We start from the raw sequence: 15,379 nt of genomic DNA, 5'->3' as shown, positions 1-15,379 counted from the left end.
ACCAAAACGACCTGATGCATACGTGAGACTGCACAATGCACTCGAAATCGGAAATTGGGATTAGGGGAGGAGGTGAGGTCCCATTCTGATCCCGGTCACACTCCCCTCTCCCCGTCTACTTTGTCCTCTTTATTTAGCAGTGTTTTCTGTGTGTCGAATTCTCATTCACTGATCTGATATTTATACATTGGTAAAATTTGGTTCTGCAGCAGACCACTCTCTTCTCTTCTTAACACTACCATCTAAAAGTGACAGGATTTACATTTACGTGAAAAGTGATAGAATTTGATGCTCTAGAAACTCTACCTAGATAGGGAGAAAGAGAGAGAGAGAGGGGGAAGGACCAGCAGTAGCAGGTAGTACGTGTGCAGTTGAAAGGGAGGAAAAATTTAGGCTTTAGGAGAATCGGATTCTGGGGCCAAGTTAAAAAGCAAAGAGACGATCAAGGTTGAGAGTTGGGTGGATTGGGCACTAAAAAGCCGCTTTTGGTCCGACCGTGCCAACCCGACGAAGCTTCGATGCCTGCCTCCTTCATCATAATCACCATCATCATGTCAACAACCCATGAGTAGGGTAGGCTAAATTAGCACAGTTCCATCCTTCCGTGTTTATCTTTCACAAAACCCGTAAAACGGAACAACTCTAATAATTTAAAAAAGAAATAAATTAATATAATTTTTAAAGTAATTTTTCTATATACAATTTACGTAAGAACATATACTCCTTCCGTCTCATAAAAAACTAAAGTAGAATCATAATACTAAAATAAGATATGTCATATTTGGTATTAAGTTGGTTTTTTAATGAACGGAGAGACTACAGTTTACCCCCTCCGTCTCAAAACAGATTCAATCCTAACTACGAACCATACATGCGTGTAGAGATTCGTAGCTAAAGTTTATTTTTTTTATGGAATAGAGTAGTAGTATTTTGTGAAACTTTCATGTGAAAAATGAGAGGAGAAGAAGTTGGGAATGGAGGGAGTGCTGAACAGAGCGGCATGTGCGTACGCGTCTCATGTGTCGCCGGCTGGAGAATTGGGATTGTCCTTTCGTTGCCGCGTAGGACACACCTTGCTAGCAGCAGCTTGCTTGCAAGTGCCTCCAACTGTTGGATGTTTCTCTTGTTGAATTGAAGGAGAAGAAGAAACCAAAATTTTAATGGAGCGGCGTGTGCAAGGCTATGGTTCGTACGTACGCGTGTAACATGTGCCACATGGCCTTCCAGAATCAACGCGTCCTCACTTTACTTATCTTACATATACATGATTGATTATAATTAACAAGCCATCATAGTCCTACAAGTGTGAGTGATAGTGTCACTGGTAAGAGTAAAGTAATTAAGCTACAGTTGCTCTATCTGGTTCTTTGATCATATTAACGGATTAAGAGTAAAGTAATTGAATGATAATGCCCATAGAATTAACGGATTGATTGATCTCAGTTCTGTACTAACAAAAGTCTTCTCGATTGGTTCGTTGACAGGTCGTTAGCAGGTAAGCTAAAATTAATTACAGCGACTTCCCCTGCTCAAAAGCATGGAAGCAGCAGGGGGAGAGCCAACGTTTTCTTTTTAGTGATGACAATATCTGCCTGCCTGGTGGGCCCTGCAGACTCCAACGGGCACAAAGCCATCAAAACCACGTCATTTCTAGCTCCTGCTTTTCCTCTTCTGCTTCTGCTGGGTCCCTCCCTCTTCGGTTTGCGTACTATTGCCAGATGAGCGGATGCACGTTTCGTCACAGTCAATTTATTACTCCTATTTTCTTTATTAAAAATTTGGTTCAATTCTGTACAGTGCAGAATTCAGATGATGTCAATCAAGCATGAATAGTAATAAGTTAAGAGCACAGTGTGGTTTACTGTTGTTCTTTTTCTTTTATTTAAAAAATTACAAACACATATACTAATATACGCGCACACGCTCGCTCATCCCTATAAGTAAACACTACTCAGTTAAGAAAACCTCAACCTAAACCTAGGAGGGGTCACCTAGCCCAATAAATCTAGTCAACCATTTGTCTAAATTCGTTCTACTAGCAGGTCACATACCCTCCAAGGTTAAGATTTTTGCGATTGAAGGAATACCTTTTACTTATACGAGCACCTTCGAAAGATTGTTTAGACATATCTTAACATTGCAAGAATCACCACAAACATCTCACCGTTGTCGACAGATATATCGCTTCCTACTAAAAAAATAATTAGTTACAAATACGAGCACAAAAAAGTTTCACTATAAGAAATCTAATCAACTAACGGCCATGGACCATTGTATCCTTCTTTTTAAAAAAATAAAAATAAACATATTTCCCTCTTTGAGAGGAATATTAATTCTTTTTAGAAACATAGATAAATACTAATCTTGATTAGATGCCTTAGATCATGATCAACTTTGACCTTTTCTTTTGCAACTACTTGTTTAAAGTTAATGTTTGGTTGAACGACGACTTTATTATATCTATGGTCGGTTGACACATAACAATATGCATTGAGCATTTTCAGTAGAATCATCAGGTAGGAGGTTCTTGTCGTTGTTGCAATCTCACATTGACTTCTGTTCTGAGATATCTATAGCTTGTAAAGATAAGCTGTTGCTGAGATTTCTGTTAAGTTCCCTTTAATCAGTGACATGGAGCTGATATACTCTTCTAATGAGATCTTCCTAGCTACTACAATAAATTTACATGTAACTGTCCCCTGAATATTGAATTTCTATTTAATATTTTTAATTAATTGCAACACTTGAACAGACCTGTAACTGTAATATTTGTGGGTTCATAAAGGTGATGGATACAAAACATAGTTTGGTGATTCATGAAAGAAGACCTTTGTCTTTTCCATCCTTTTCATTTCTTTCTGAGAAAAGAAAAGGTTTTGTTGTGCACTTAGCTTTATTCTTTTACTAAAGCCTATTTTGTATAACACCAAACTTCTATAGCTATTTATCAGCAAATTCTTTTTTTCCCAAAAAAAAAGTGAGAAATCCCTTTTCAATTAAGCCCTCCTCTACAATTATCGCCCGTTTTACTCCAAGATTAAAAACAAAGTTCATCCACCGATGCATTGGATCAATTGGAATAATTTTAACTCCTCTTTGAGTTTAAACAAATTGTTTCCAGTAATTTGATGTATCCCAAACAAATATACGCAATAATATACACACTGTCTAGTTTCAATGTATGATATAATTACTTCTGGCAAAAATATAAGTCATATTTAAAGTACCTCTAACGATAAAATAAATTACAATAAAATAAATGATCATTACTTTATTATTTCAAATAAAATAAATATTCAACGTACATCTAAAAATCACCGGCGCATGCATCGAAAATCAGAGAATTTCACATAAAGCAAAGAGAGAATCCATTGTATGCCACTCACTTTGTTACACGTTTACGATTTGCCACTGACTTTATTACGTTATACAATATGCCATCGACTTTTGCTTAACTTCTACGATTTACCATCGCCGTCTGGTTAGTCTCCGTTAGTACTATACAAATTTGTCGAAATGACCAAAATACCCCTAGAACAAAAACTTTGAAAATTTGGATACAAATTCTAAAATATCGTATTTTAAGTTTTTGGCTAAAATTTTGGGTGTTTACCCCACCGCGCCGCTGCCCGCCTTGCCGACTGGCCGGAAGGGGTCAACGGCGTCGGCGAGCCCCCCTCCCCCTCCCCCTCCCCCCTCTCTTTGTCCTCGAGGCAGTGACGACGAGGTGCCCCCGCCCCGCCGTCCTTGTCTCCGGCGGTTCCCCGCCGCCGGATCCGCAACCACCGCCCGCTGCCTCCTAACCACACGCTTGCTTTGCCCCCGCCGCCAACGCCAGCCCATCACCATCCTCCATCCCCGCGGCTTCGGCAGCGCCGCCGCCGCCTCACCACCAGCCGAAGTCCACCGCCCACGGCCATTCCTCTAAGCTCCGAGGAAACCCCCTCTTCCCCCTCCCCCAACCCCCTCCTACTCTAACCCCAACCCCAAACCCTAACCCATATGCTTCCTGCCGGAGTTGGGGTGTCGCCGGCGCCGGAGAAGAAGGGGAGACCACCGGAGTTGGAGGAGAGAAGCCGATGCACGAATTTTGGCATGGATCCAATGGTCCAAAATCTGTAAGATTTCTTCCCCAAATTTCATTCGAATGACATATAGCAATCCCGAAAATATAAATCATATTTAACGTACCTCTAATGATAAAACAAATTACAACGAAAACAATGATAATTACTTTATTATTTCAAATAAAATAAATAGTCAGCGTATATCTAAAAATCACCGGCGCATGCATTGAAAACCAAAGTATTTCACATAAACCATACTACATTTCAACAAAAGCATAAGAAAACCCTCACATACTCTCTTCGACAAAAAAATCAACTAGTATAATATATGATATTTTCTAGCATAACGATTCTGGATAAACTTCTATCCAGATTCATTATATTAAGAAATATCCTATGTAATAATACTATGTTAGATTTTTTAGAGGGAACGAGTATATAGCAACCCCATGATTTCAACATGATCCCATAATATAACAACACACCTCACCCAAACCCATTCATCCATTGTCTCTCTGTATAAAATAATCAAATAAACAAACCCACAAAAGAAAAGAAAAAGGGAGAGAGGGTGACCCATTTATTAAGAATCCATCTCCCCAAAATTCATTCATTCACATTCACATTCCCAAACGGCCACCTCACTCTCCCTCTCTCTATCTCTCTCTTCACATTTCCATTCCAACTCAATTTCCTCCTCTCTTCTCCTCTCCTCTTCTCACACGAAGCCAAGAAAGCCAAGAAATCCATCCATCCATAGCAAGGGAGCTAGCTCGCCGGCGGCGATGGGCAAGGACTGCGGCAACCACGGCGACGACGACATCCGGCAGGCGTGCCGGCGGCTGCTGACGATCCTCTTCGGCCTCGCCCTGATCGTGGCCATCATCGCGCTCATCGTCTACCTCGTGCTCCGCCCCACCCACCCTCGCTTCTTCCTCCAGGACGCCACGCTCCGCCAGCTCGACCTCTCCAATTCCTCCACCTCCGGCGTCCTCTCCACCGCCCTCCAGGTCACCGTCGCCTCCCGCAACCCCAATGACCGCGTCGGCGTCTACTACGACCGCCTCGACGTCTACGCCTCCTACAAGTACCAGCAGATCACGCTCGCCGCCTCGCTCCCGCCGGTGTACCAGGGCCACGGCGACGTCGACGTCTGGTCGCCGGTGCTCTCCGGCCCGGACGTCCCCTTCGCGCCCTACCTCGGCGACGCCCTCGCCAAGGACGTCGCGGCGGAGTACCTCATCCTCCAGGTCAAGATCGACGGCCGCGTCCGGTGGAAGGTCGGCAGCTGGATCTCCGGCCACTACCACCTCTTCGTCACCTGCCCGGCCTTCTTCATCGCCTCCGGCGGCAACGGCTACCCCGGCGCCAATGGCCTCAAGTTCCAGACCGCCACCTACTGCCGCGTCGAGGTCTAGCTGTCTCGTCTTCTCCGGCTCCGGCGACGGCGAGGTGTGCATAAATGTCGGTAATTACTGTAGCGTTGAGGTGGGGGGTATAGAGGTAAATTTAGCGTGGGTTAATCAAAGTATATTTTGTGTTTAAGCGTTGTTAAGCTTTCAGTTCCACGTTTAATTGTTAATAAAAGGATATTATAACTATGGTTAAAAAAAAAGGAACTCTTCTTTTTGGAGATCTCTGTGTTTGTCACTTAGCTTCAATCCAATCCGTGTTGTTTTGTGGATTGAGTGAGTTCTATCCAAGTCCGGATTTTTTGGGGGGAATTCGAGGACTTTTTGGTAGGTTGCAAGTCGATTTTGAAGAATACGAGTTCAGGGGATCAACTGATTTTTTGGAATTTTGTTGGATTGCAAGTTCGGTGGCAACAACCAGAACACACATCAAAGTATAGGATTTGGTGAAGTTAAGTACGTTTTAGATTGGACCTGGAGATCCCAGATGTTGTGGACTACTAAGCAGTTGGTGATTAGTCTCTCTCTTAACTGAACTTGGAGATCCCAAGAAACTTCTCCAACAAATTTATTAGCAGAGACTATGGAGAGTGCTCTATCTATCCAAGAATGTAGAGTATTTTTCTTCATTGTACTGGCATCTCTCCATGTGTTCAAGCATCTACAAAGAGATAAAATGATTTTTTTTTCAAGAAAGATTTCTTTTGGGGAGTTTCTAGGTGATTTCTTCTCCTTCTGAACCTGCCAAACTTGTAGTAGTAGTTGCAGTAGTAGTAGTTGCAGTAGTAGTAAGTGATGAGATAGCCTTTTGATCAGTTCTGCAGTTTCAGTTGCTACAACAGTTCTCCTTTTAGGTAAACGGTTGTTATAGAACAGTGACAGTGTGATGCTTACTGTGGTAGAGAAGACTTTGACACTGGTGTTCAGTGAGTTTTTTTTTGTATTTACAACTCAGGCTTTAGTGATTGATGCAATAAGATTCTAGGGGTCATGGTGATGCTTGCATTATTGGAGGAGTACCATGTGGCCAAGATTTCCTCCAAAATGATAAGGATTTCATCTCTTGTATCTTCTCTCCTTTCTTTCATACAAAAAAGGATGAGGAAGAAAGGTACTTTGATGCAGGCAGGCAGAAGTAGGCTGGTCCACTGATTTTCATTTATGTGACTCAACATTTCAGAAACTGCATTTGCATGTGCAATTTACTCTGTGAAAAGATCAAAAGATGTTTACTGCTTAACTAACTCCTAGCAGCATTGCTTGAGAAGTTGCCCAAGCTTTAAAAGTGATGAGAAGATTAGGGGCTAAGCATTGGCAATTGTTGATTCTTGATTGCATTTGCATCCAATCCATCCATTTCCATGTGGGTCGCTTTCCTCCCTTTTGCTTGTGTCAGCTCCATGTCCAGGACACTGTTGCACTTGCCTCGCCATGTCTCATTTCTGGCACCGGAAAGCTGGCAATCTGGCTGCCTCTGAATTCTGATGGATCATTTTGTGATGATTTTTTTGTCTTTGCAAATTGCAATGCAACAGAAGAGAAGAGAGCCTGTGCTGTTCATGTTGAGAAAAGGTGGCAGATGCAACTACCGGAGTGACCAACCATATCGATTGTGTTCTTCGGCTCTTGTTTTATGTGATGTGGACTGCCTGGCACTTTTGGACATCTTGTGATCAGAGTTTGGATGATCTGATTGAATGATATATCATGGTACTAGTGCTATCATTATAGAGAAAAAGCTGGCTTCCAGGAATTGAGTGAACACTGTAGTATTATCTTGTTATGATGTTAGATGAAGAGTTATAATGGTTGTCCTAATTGCCACATGAGAATGAGAGCACGCCGTTTTCTTAGCCTTGTCTCTGAGCATGATGAGTTATGCAAACTAACAAAATCATGAACCTCATTTACGTCGATGCGTATTTCAGACATTAATCACCTCTCATTAATGAAACACAAGACCACCAGAACATCACATGAAAAACTTCTGTTTGTGATAGGAGCAAACGATGGCTATTATATGTAGGAAAACAATCATTGTTCTTCCATATTACCTCGAGTCAGCAATCCGAATTACAACAATTTCTCGTTGGGCCATACATATAAGTCTTGCGATGATCTCATTCGTATCGTTCACAGCTTAAAGCTGCTTCTGAATGTTCATAACACTGTCGGGACTCAGGAACAGTTAAACATCTCTAAAACATGTACACGCTCTCTGGGGAAACCATCCTTTAAACTATATAGTACAGTTCAATCTCCCACATACATATAAGCATAAGCTCTAGTGACAACAAATAGGTTCTACAAATCTGATAGCCCAAGTCACATGCGATGCTATGCGAATCGCGCTCCTCAATGTGATGTGCCGAACATTAACACTTTCACTCTCAAGACCTTAACCTTTTAAGGTCCCTTTCACCGCGATCGTAATTCCTGTGCTCATGCATATCCTTTCTCTTTCGGTTGTCAAGCTCCGGAGAACGGTACTCTTGGCTGTCTATGGACAACTCACCTTCCTCAGTGTTTTCAGTCAGGCGAGCGACGCCTTGGTGATCCTCCCGATGTGCAGAATGGGGCCAACTCTGCCTCCTCTCGTGCTTGATCTTCTCGTCCTCGGCAGCCAATTCCACACCATGTTCCAGTTCCCTCTCGATTAGGTCATCATCATCCATGATATCAACCTTTTTAGCAACATCGCCTTTCGATTTCCTCCGTTTCTCCAGGGCAGCTTTCACCTTATCCTTGTCTATCTTTTTCATCGCATCCATCGTTGATGACATATTGGGGCCTTCGTTGCTATTGGCAGTACCATCCCTTGCATCATTCTGAGGTACCCTCTGGCTTGAGTTCTGCTTCTCAGGATGAGGGTGGTCATAGCCCTGGTGGCCTGGCGTGCTCGACTGTCTGGGCGCTAGGTGATTTTCATGGGTGGGAGGCTCTTCAGAAGATCCCGGAGCTTTCCCAGAAGCACGTTGATTGACCACACTCGCAGAGCTACCTTCAGTGTCATTCCCTTGTGATGGTGGTGGTGCCACACGGTTTTGTTCATAGAGCTCCAACATTTGGTTGCTAACCTCTGAAGGGAATAAGAATAAATGCACAATGTATGCATGTATGCTTGTCAGCTCTCTTTGAAATAAAAGACCATTAAGAGTAACACTAGCTAAGATAGGACTGGCGAACAGATTTAACATAAGTCCAAACAGATGATGTCTACCAAAGCAGTTGCACTCAAAGGTGACACCAACAAAAAGAGAAAATCCATTTCCATATTAGAGGCAATCCAGTACAAGTTCATCCCAGTATGTTCCTGTACATGGCATTCCCCTGCGTATCCTAAAAATTTCTCCCCCAATACTCTGCATGCCATTGACCCAACCTAGTTCCACTATAATCTATCATTTTTGAGAAGATGAAATTTGGCTGCCAATTCTCATGGGATTCCTAGATAGCTAATCTAAGGCAACAACTGCAGCTACTTGTGGGGGATGCAAAAATTGAATCCTTAAGAAAATTGAATAGCCCAATAGGTGATAGTGCAAAAATGCACTACTGCCTTTGTATCTAGAGACGAACCTTCCAACTGCCGTGGGGTTACATCAAACTCTTGCCACCAGACCTTCTCGCCATCTGATGGAAGCTTGACTTTGAGAAACTTCGCAGCCAGGAAGATTGCGCCGGCCGCAATATGGTGGGGCTTAAATTGAAGGCAAAGTGAAGTGCGTAGCCTGTACACCCCTTTTAAGGCGTAGTAAATAGGCATAATAGGGGATTACTATTATGTAAGGAGAAGAGTAATTTTAGCATACCCATCGTTGACAAAATTCCAGGCAACTTGAGCAAGTGCATTTTGAGCAACCTTGAATTTCTTTATTGCTTCAACCAAGGGCTTGTACGGATGGTGCACGTTCAGATCAAAACCAAGTGTTACAAGCACAACACGCTCCCCAAGTAAAATAAGCTCCTTCTGCTGTTCATATACTTCCTGCAGAATACAGCAAAATTAGTCAAACCTGCCATTCCACACCAAAGTAATCAAGAGACTGAATTTAAAGAAAGAAATATAAAAGGAAACCAATAATTTTTAAAACTTGCACCCCTCTTCACAAAGAAAAGAAAAAAGAAAGAAAGCACTGCTTAACAGTTGGACTGACAACTGAAAAAATAAGGGTAACTAGGTAAGGAAACCAACAAAAGATTTCTCAGCCAATTATTTTACCTTCTGCTTAATTCGCTGAACAGCAGCAGCATCCTTTTTGTGGATGATTTCATAGGAAATGAGTATGACATCTTTCAGGGGTCTGGGTGTTTCTTCAACTTTTCCCGCCAAGAACATGCAAACTGTGGCGATTGTCTGCAAGTTATAATGAACATAAATAATTGATAGAAAAGAATTACCCTGACAAGCAGCAATTGTGTATCATGTATGGCGTGCAACACAGAAAAAGAATGTACTGCCATCTGAATTAACTTTAGCTAGTAACATGTCATGCGTTGCAACGGAATGGGATCTGATGAACCTATTCAATTCACTCATATCCCGTATTTTCACTTGATTTTTCTGGTGAACATGGTCAAAATTTCTCTTATCCCATATTTTTCTCTTGTTTTTTTGAAACATTCTCTCTCAATTTTTTATCCTGGTTTTCTTGGAGCATGAGGTTATCTCTCGGTTTTCAAGAACAGTTTTTGTCCTTTTATTTTGGACACGGAAAAACTGAGAGATAACCTCATGCTCCAAAAAAACCAGGATAAAAACCCATTTTTTTAATGGTTTTTCTCTCGGTTTGTTTGGACTCCAGTTTTCTTGCAGCGATTTTTCTCTCGGTTTCTAGGAACGGTTTTTCTCATGATATTTTCACATGTGGGGATGGGGTGGGAAGGGAAGGAGGACGACTCCGGTTTTAAGGTAATACAGATCTGCATGACTGTTTTCAAAGGACCAAGCAACATCAGGTAATCAACCATATCATAACATAAAAACAGATGTTCTTAACAAACCATTTTAGCTTCTTCCACAAATGAGTGACAACCAAAACAGGAAGTACTTTAAATTGATCACTATTTAATTATTTATATATAACACTGACCACTATTTCCACAAAATTGCCGGTAAAATTGAAAATACTGTCTCACATGAGTATTATTTCTTTATAATCGTGCCATAGGAAAATTTCAATAATGCTTACCCGTCTATCATTTTTTGCATGAGATTGACGAAGGAAAAAACGATGACAAAACACGATGGCTGTAGCAATTGTCACTTGAGGCCTGAATTATAGCCATTCATCATTAGGACCAAGGGTCACAAAAAAGTGTCAACAGGACATAAAACATGCAGTACATGAACACTTAGTGGTACACAAACATTTACAATGAAACTGCTATTAGGCCATCCAGGAAACTAAATAGTAAACGATGCTGTACATTCTGTTCCCAGAAAAGAATTGGTGTTGTACTATACTCATTGAGGCAACAAATTTGCTGTGTGTCAATTGATACTGCATAGAGTGCCAATAAGTTGTTCCTAACACTGCATTGTATTTATAGGGAATCAATTCCATTTGAAACAGAAACATATACAAGATTAGCATGAAGAAATATAAAAACTAGCAACACTTACGATTTAAAATCATAACATTAACATTTTATTGATTTAAAAGCTTGACAAATCAATAAGCAGGCATTTAAATATCTTATTGTACTAAGGCATGTCAATTAAGTGCTTAGTAACATGGCTCAATTCATAAGGCATCGAATGTTATTAACATGGTAACATCAGTCATCAGTAATGAGGGAAAGAAAAGGCACTTGCAAATAAATTGAGCTAAAAGACAGAATGTTTTCTAAATGAACATTTAAAGAACTGGCAAGAGATATCACGATGTCAAACACAACAGTTCTATTAACATGGAAAACAAGTATTAATGATAAAATATTCATAAGGTAATGTATTCTTACACTTTAAGCCTCATCCCTAAATCCTGCAAGAAAGTGCAATATGATTTGCGAAGATAAGACTCTTTTTTCAAATCAATGCCATCTCTTCTTGATAAGGAATTTTCCTCTATTTCCTTTCTACTAAAATACCAGGAAGCACCAAGTTGACCACCTTCTGCATATCTATCATAGGGAGTTCTATATGGGCTGTTTTCTACAATTCCATGATGTGAAGAGTCACTTGTCTGTATGCCATCCATGTAGGATATCCCTCGTGAATTACCTGATGAAGTGAAAAGTAAAAAAATGTTAACTTTCAAATTTAACATCAAAAGGGTTAAAAAATAGATAGGTGGATGAGCATGAACTGTGTATGATTGCGTAAGTGGGTGTGTGGTGTATGCTACTGGGAACATGCATAAACACATGTCCTACTGTTAAAATTTAGCACAGAAGGATTATTGAATAGCTCAAAAGGAAAAAAAAATGGACCAAAGGATGAGTTAAATGAAATCTAAAAGAAGATTTTTTTTTTTACCCTTCCATGAAAGACAATGAACAATTTGACATACAGGGTGTCATAAAATATTGCTGGAGCATGACAAGAAAATGGTTGCATAATCATGCAACTCCTATGAATTGCCTGTAAACTAATCCTGATGACTTCAGAAAATTTCAAGCACATGGGTGCTATATAATATAACAATTCTGTAGTGGAATGAGATAAAGCAATAATTCTGCAGTGGGATGAGATAAAGCAGCCCAAAGGTCCACCGGGATTTCATCTAAACTCCATGCCGTGGTGCACATTAGCATAATACACTCCACTTCAAAAGAAGCTTATACATAGACGAAAAAAAGAAGAAGAGGAAGAACAGTTGGATTTGGTCTTGTTGTCTGTTGTTCTTTTCTCTATCCTTACAGAGAGAGTGTTGGGTGACTTTCCCATACGGTAATAAAAAGTTTTTCAAAGAAATCAATCAAGTCTTTAGGTAGAGGGTTTCCTCGAGTGTACATACTGTCTTTTGAGTTGCTTTTTAAGGGAATGAGGGGACCTAACTAAAATACAGGATTTTATCCCAGATTTTTTATGGAGCCAATAATAACAAACAAAAGAGTGTTCTTAAATCTTAATTACATATTTATGACAAATTCCCTTTGTTCAGCAAAGAGCAAATGCTGAACCAAAATTCAACCAAAGTGGTAGTTTGAATCTCTGGTTTTACCAAACTAGATTTTTTTAAACAGATTTTAGAGCCTAACAGAACAAAAACCTTTCTTTGGGTCACATAAAAATTCTTGTTATCCACAATTTTGTTCAGTGATTCATATTATATGCGTACCAGGGTACCCATCACTAAATTGCAAGGTTTAAAGACGTTTCATTAAAATTTCTTGAAGATCAAGAATAATATGCAAGAACCACAAATTCCACAAAAAAATATTAGATGTTCAGATTTCCAACTGATATAGCCAGTTGACGAAAAATTAAGTCCACAAAATATTAACGAACCATATGTGCAGATTTCCAACCATCAAGACCATCTTCACAAGAGATTAAATTTTAGATAGTCTACTCATGGATGTTAAATGCTTCAACAAACTTGTAAAAAGTGGATGATAATGATTATAAAATAAATGAAAAGGATTACTTAACACCCTGAAAGTATGGAGGTTCAATTACTTTACCCTCCAATAACGGAAGCAGCGTATTTAACAACCATGAGTAATCTAAATCGGGTCAAATAAACCCCAGTGACAGTTTTGGATGTGGTTTTGCCACCATTGCAATTCATGTGGACGAGTTCAGGTTACAGATTGAGAAAATTTTAAAGGTCGCTTTCTGGCTAAACCACAGGGTGTAACATATCTTTTCATGTCGCTGAATTTATGAATCCCACTTAAAAACTACGTAGTACAGACCAGTCAGCGGAAGTGCATAGACAAATAATCATAAACCGGTCTGACCTACCAAAATACACCGTTGTTAAGTCAGTCCACGAGTAAAACGCACAATTTCTATAAGCACTGAGCACAAATACTTGATTGACAATCGGTCATCACAAATCCCCCGATGAAATTCGCTACATTGAAACCCTCCCCAGCTCTACCCCACCCCCACCAAACAGATGACAAATTACTCGAAAACCTGGCGCGACTGAGGCGAAATCTAAGCATATCCAATTCCAATAGCATCAAATTAAGCTGCAATCGCTAGGGAATCCCCGGAAAACTAGGGTTACCGCTGCCGGGCGACGACGCGTAGGTACGGTCCACGAATCGTGCTACGAAGCACCCGATCTCGCAATCGGCAGGTCCCGAGCAGACGAGGCGACAGCCTGGACGCGATTCAAGCAACGAAAGAAAAAGCGAATCAGAGATGGGATCGGATGGGTACCTGAGGGGGGGTCGAAACCCTATCCACACGCGGAAGCCGAAGCCGAGGCCTCCTCGATCCGTGACTGCGGGCGAGACGGGAGGCAGGCACGCGCAGCGCTTTCGCCGGAGAGGCGCGGCGCGGGGAGGCGGCGGCGTCGAGGTGGGGGAAGCTGCGGGGGAGGTGGAGGTGGGTCGCGACGCGAACCCTAGGTTGGTTCGGGTCGGTTTGGTTGGTGTGGGTAGTCGGTTCATCTCGCGTGCGTCGTGGCAGTGGCAGAGGTGGACTCGGAGTCTCGGACTGGGTCGTGGCTTTGGAGTTGGAGTGCTATGCTTTGGGACTCAGAGGCGGCCCGTTTCAGGCCCACTCCTAGTCCCGGCCCATTAATTGATGGCACGCGCGCCCGCGAGCGTCTACGGCTCTACGCTGCACACGCGTGCTGATTTTCCTTTTTAGAATAAGTTCACCGGAGGTCCCTCAACTTAAGAGTGAGATATTTTTAAGTCCCTTAACCACAAAACCAGAAATGTATATCCCTAAACTTACACAAACCGTGCATACAAGGTCCTATGGCAGTATATATGGGTGGTTTCGCTGACGTTGCATCCTAGTCAGCAAAAAAATTAAAAAAAATACGTGGGGCCCACATGTCAGCTGCACATTTTTTTTTCTTCTCCTCCTCTTCTCTTTTCTCTCTTCTCTCTTCCCTTCTTCGGGCCGGCGGCGGGCGGAATCAGCGAGCATGGATGTGCGAGCAACAGGTGAGCGTCACGGCGGCGGGCTGCGGACGGAGCAAACAGCGGGCGAGCGTGGCGGCGGAGCAGACAGTGGGCGAGCATGGCGGCGGAGCGGAGGCAGCGGAGCGGCGGCGGGCTGCGGGCAGAGCGAAAGACGGGCGAGCGCGGCGACGAAGCGCGGCAGCAGAGCACTGGGATTAGTGCGCTCATGGAATCTGTCGAGGAACAAGGAACCACCCGCGGCGAGGAAGCCTTACGCGCGTGCTCTTGGGGCGCCTATGCACCATACCCAACCAACAGCAAGCATGCGGCAATTCCAATGAGCTGACGCCGCCGGCGAGGCCTCGGCCATGGCGTCGCACTTGCTCCGCTCGTAGCCCACCGCCGCCCGCCGCCCGCTCCGCCCGCAGCCCGTCGCCGCTCCGCTGCCTCCACTCCGTCACTCGCTCTGCCCGCGGCCTACCGCTGCTCCGCTGCCTACGCACCGCCGCCGCGCTCGCCCGCTGTCCGTTCCACCCGCAGCCCGCCACCGCTCTGCTGCCGTGCTGGCCCACCGCCGCGGTCACCAATTCCGCCCGGCGCTGGCCCGAAGATGGGAAGAGAGAAGAGAGAAAAGAGAAGAGAAGGCATGTGGGCCCGAAGATGTGCAGCTGACATGTGGGCCCCACATACTTTTTATTTTTTTCTAACTAGGATGCCACGTCAGCGAAACCACCCATATATATTACCATAGGACCTTGTGTGCACGGTTTATGCAAGTTTAGATTTATGGTTTTGTGGTTAAGGAACCTCAAAAAATCTCACTATTAAGTTGAGGGACCTCCGGTGAACTTATTCCTTTTT

The 15,379-nt window shown here is 42.7% G+C and overlaps 2 protein-coding genes across 2 annotated transcripts; one reads left to right on the top strand and one right to left on the bottom strand.

The window, feature by feature from the left end:
• The first annotated feature begins 4,679 nt into the window (after positions 1–4,679).
• On the top strand, positions 4,680–5,700 carry LOC4349828 (NDR1/HIN1-like protein 1). Its single transcript, XM_015761554.3, has one exon. The coding sequence runs from the start codon at positions 4,853–4,855 to the stop codon at positions 5,483–5,485; it is 633 nt and encodes a 210-aa protein (XP_015617040.1). The 5' UTR covers positions 4,680–4,852; the 3' UTR covers positions 5,486–5,700.
• A 1,800-nt stretch (positions 5,701–7,500) lies between these two features.
• LOC136353988 (cyclin-T1-3) lies at positions 7,501–13,975 on the bottom strand. Its single transcript, XM_066305467.1, has 7 exons — positions 13,821–13,975; positions 11,444–11,705; positions 10,672–10,753; positions 9,702–9,836; positions 9,292–9,467; positions 9,059–9,210; positions 7,501–8,558 (listed from the first exon to the last, which is right to left on the bottom strand). The coding sequence occupies exons 2-7, from the start codon at positions 11,680–11,682 to the stop codon at positions 7,870–7,872; spliced, it is 1,473 nt and encodes a 490-aa protein (XP_066161564.1). The 5' UTR covers positions 11,683–11,705; positions 13,821–13,975; the 3' UTR covers positions 7,501–7,869.
• Positions 13,976–15,379: the final 1,404 nt, after the last annotated feature.

The sequence above is a fragment of the Oryza sativa genome, chromosome 11, assembly GCF_034140825.1.
Source record: "Oryza sativa Japonica Group chromosome 11, ASM3414082v1".
Taxonomy (NCBI): domain Eukaryota; kingdom Viridiplantae; phylum Streptophyta; class Magnoliopsida; order Poales; family Poaceae; genus Oryza; species Oryza sativa.
This window is presented reverse-complemented; position numbering and strand designations above follow the sequence as displayed.

What these genes read in the sequence shown, in the direction of transcription:
- LOC4349828 (XM_015761554.3), top strand. Translation starts at nt 4,853, where the DNA reads ATGGGCAAGGACTGCGGCAACCACGGCGACGACGACATCCGGCAGGCG.
- LOC136353988 (XM_066305467.1), bottom strand. Translation starts at nt 11,682, where the DNA reads ATGGATGGCATACAGACAAGTGACTCTTCACATCATGGAATTGTAGAA. An exon ending in ATGCAAAAAATGATAGACGG is followed by an intron (nt 9,837 to 10,671) that starts GTAAGCATTATT and finishes TATAACTTGCAG; the next exon opens with ACAATCGCCACAGTTTGCAT. An exon ending in TTCAGCGAATTAAGCAGAAG is followed by an intron (nt 9,468 to 9,701) that starts GTAAAATAATTG and finishes TGTATTCTGCAG; the next exon opens with GAAGTATATGAACAGCAGAA.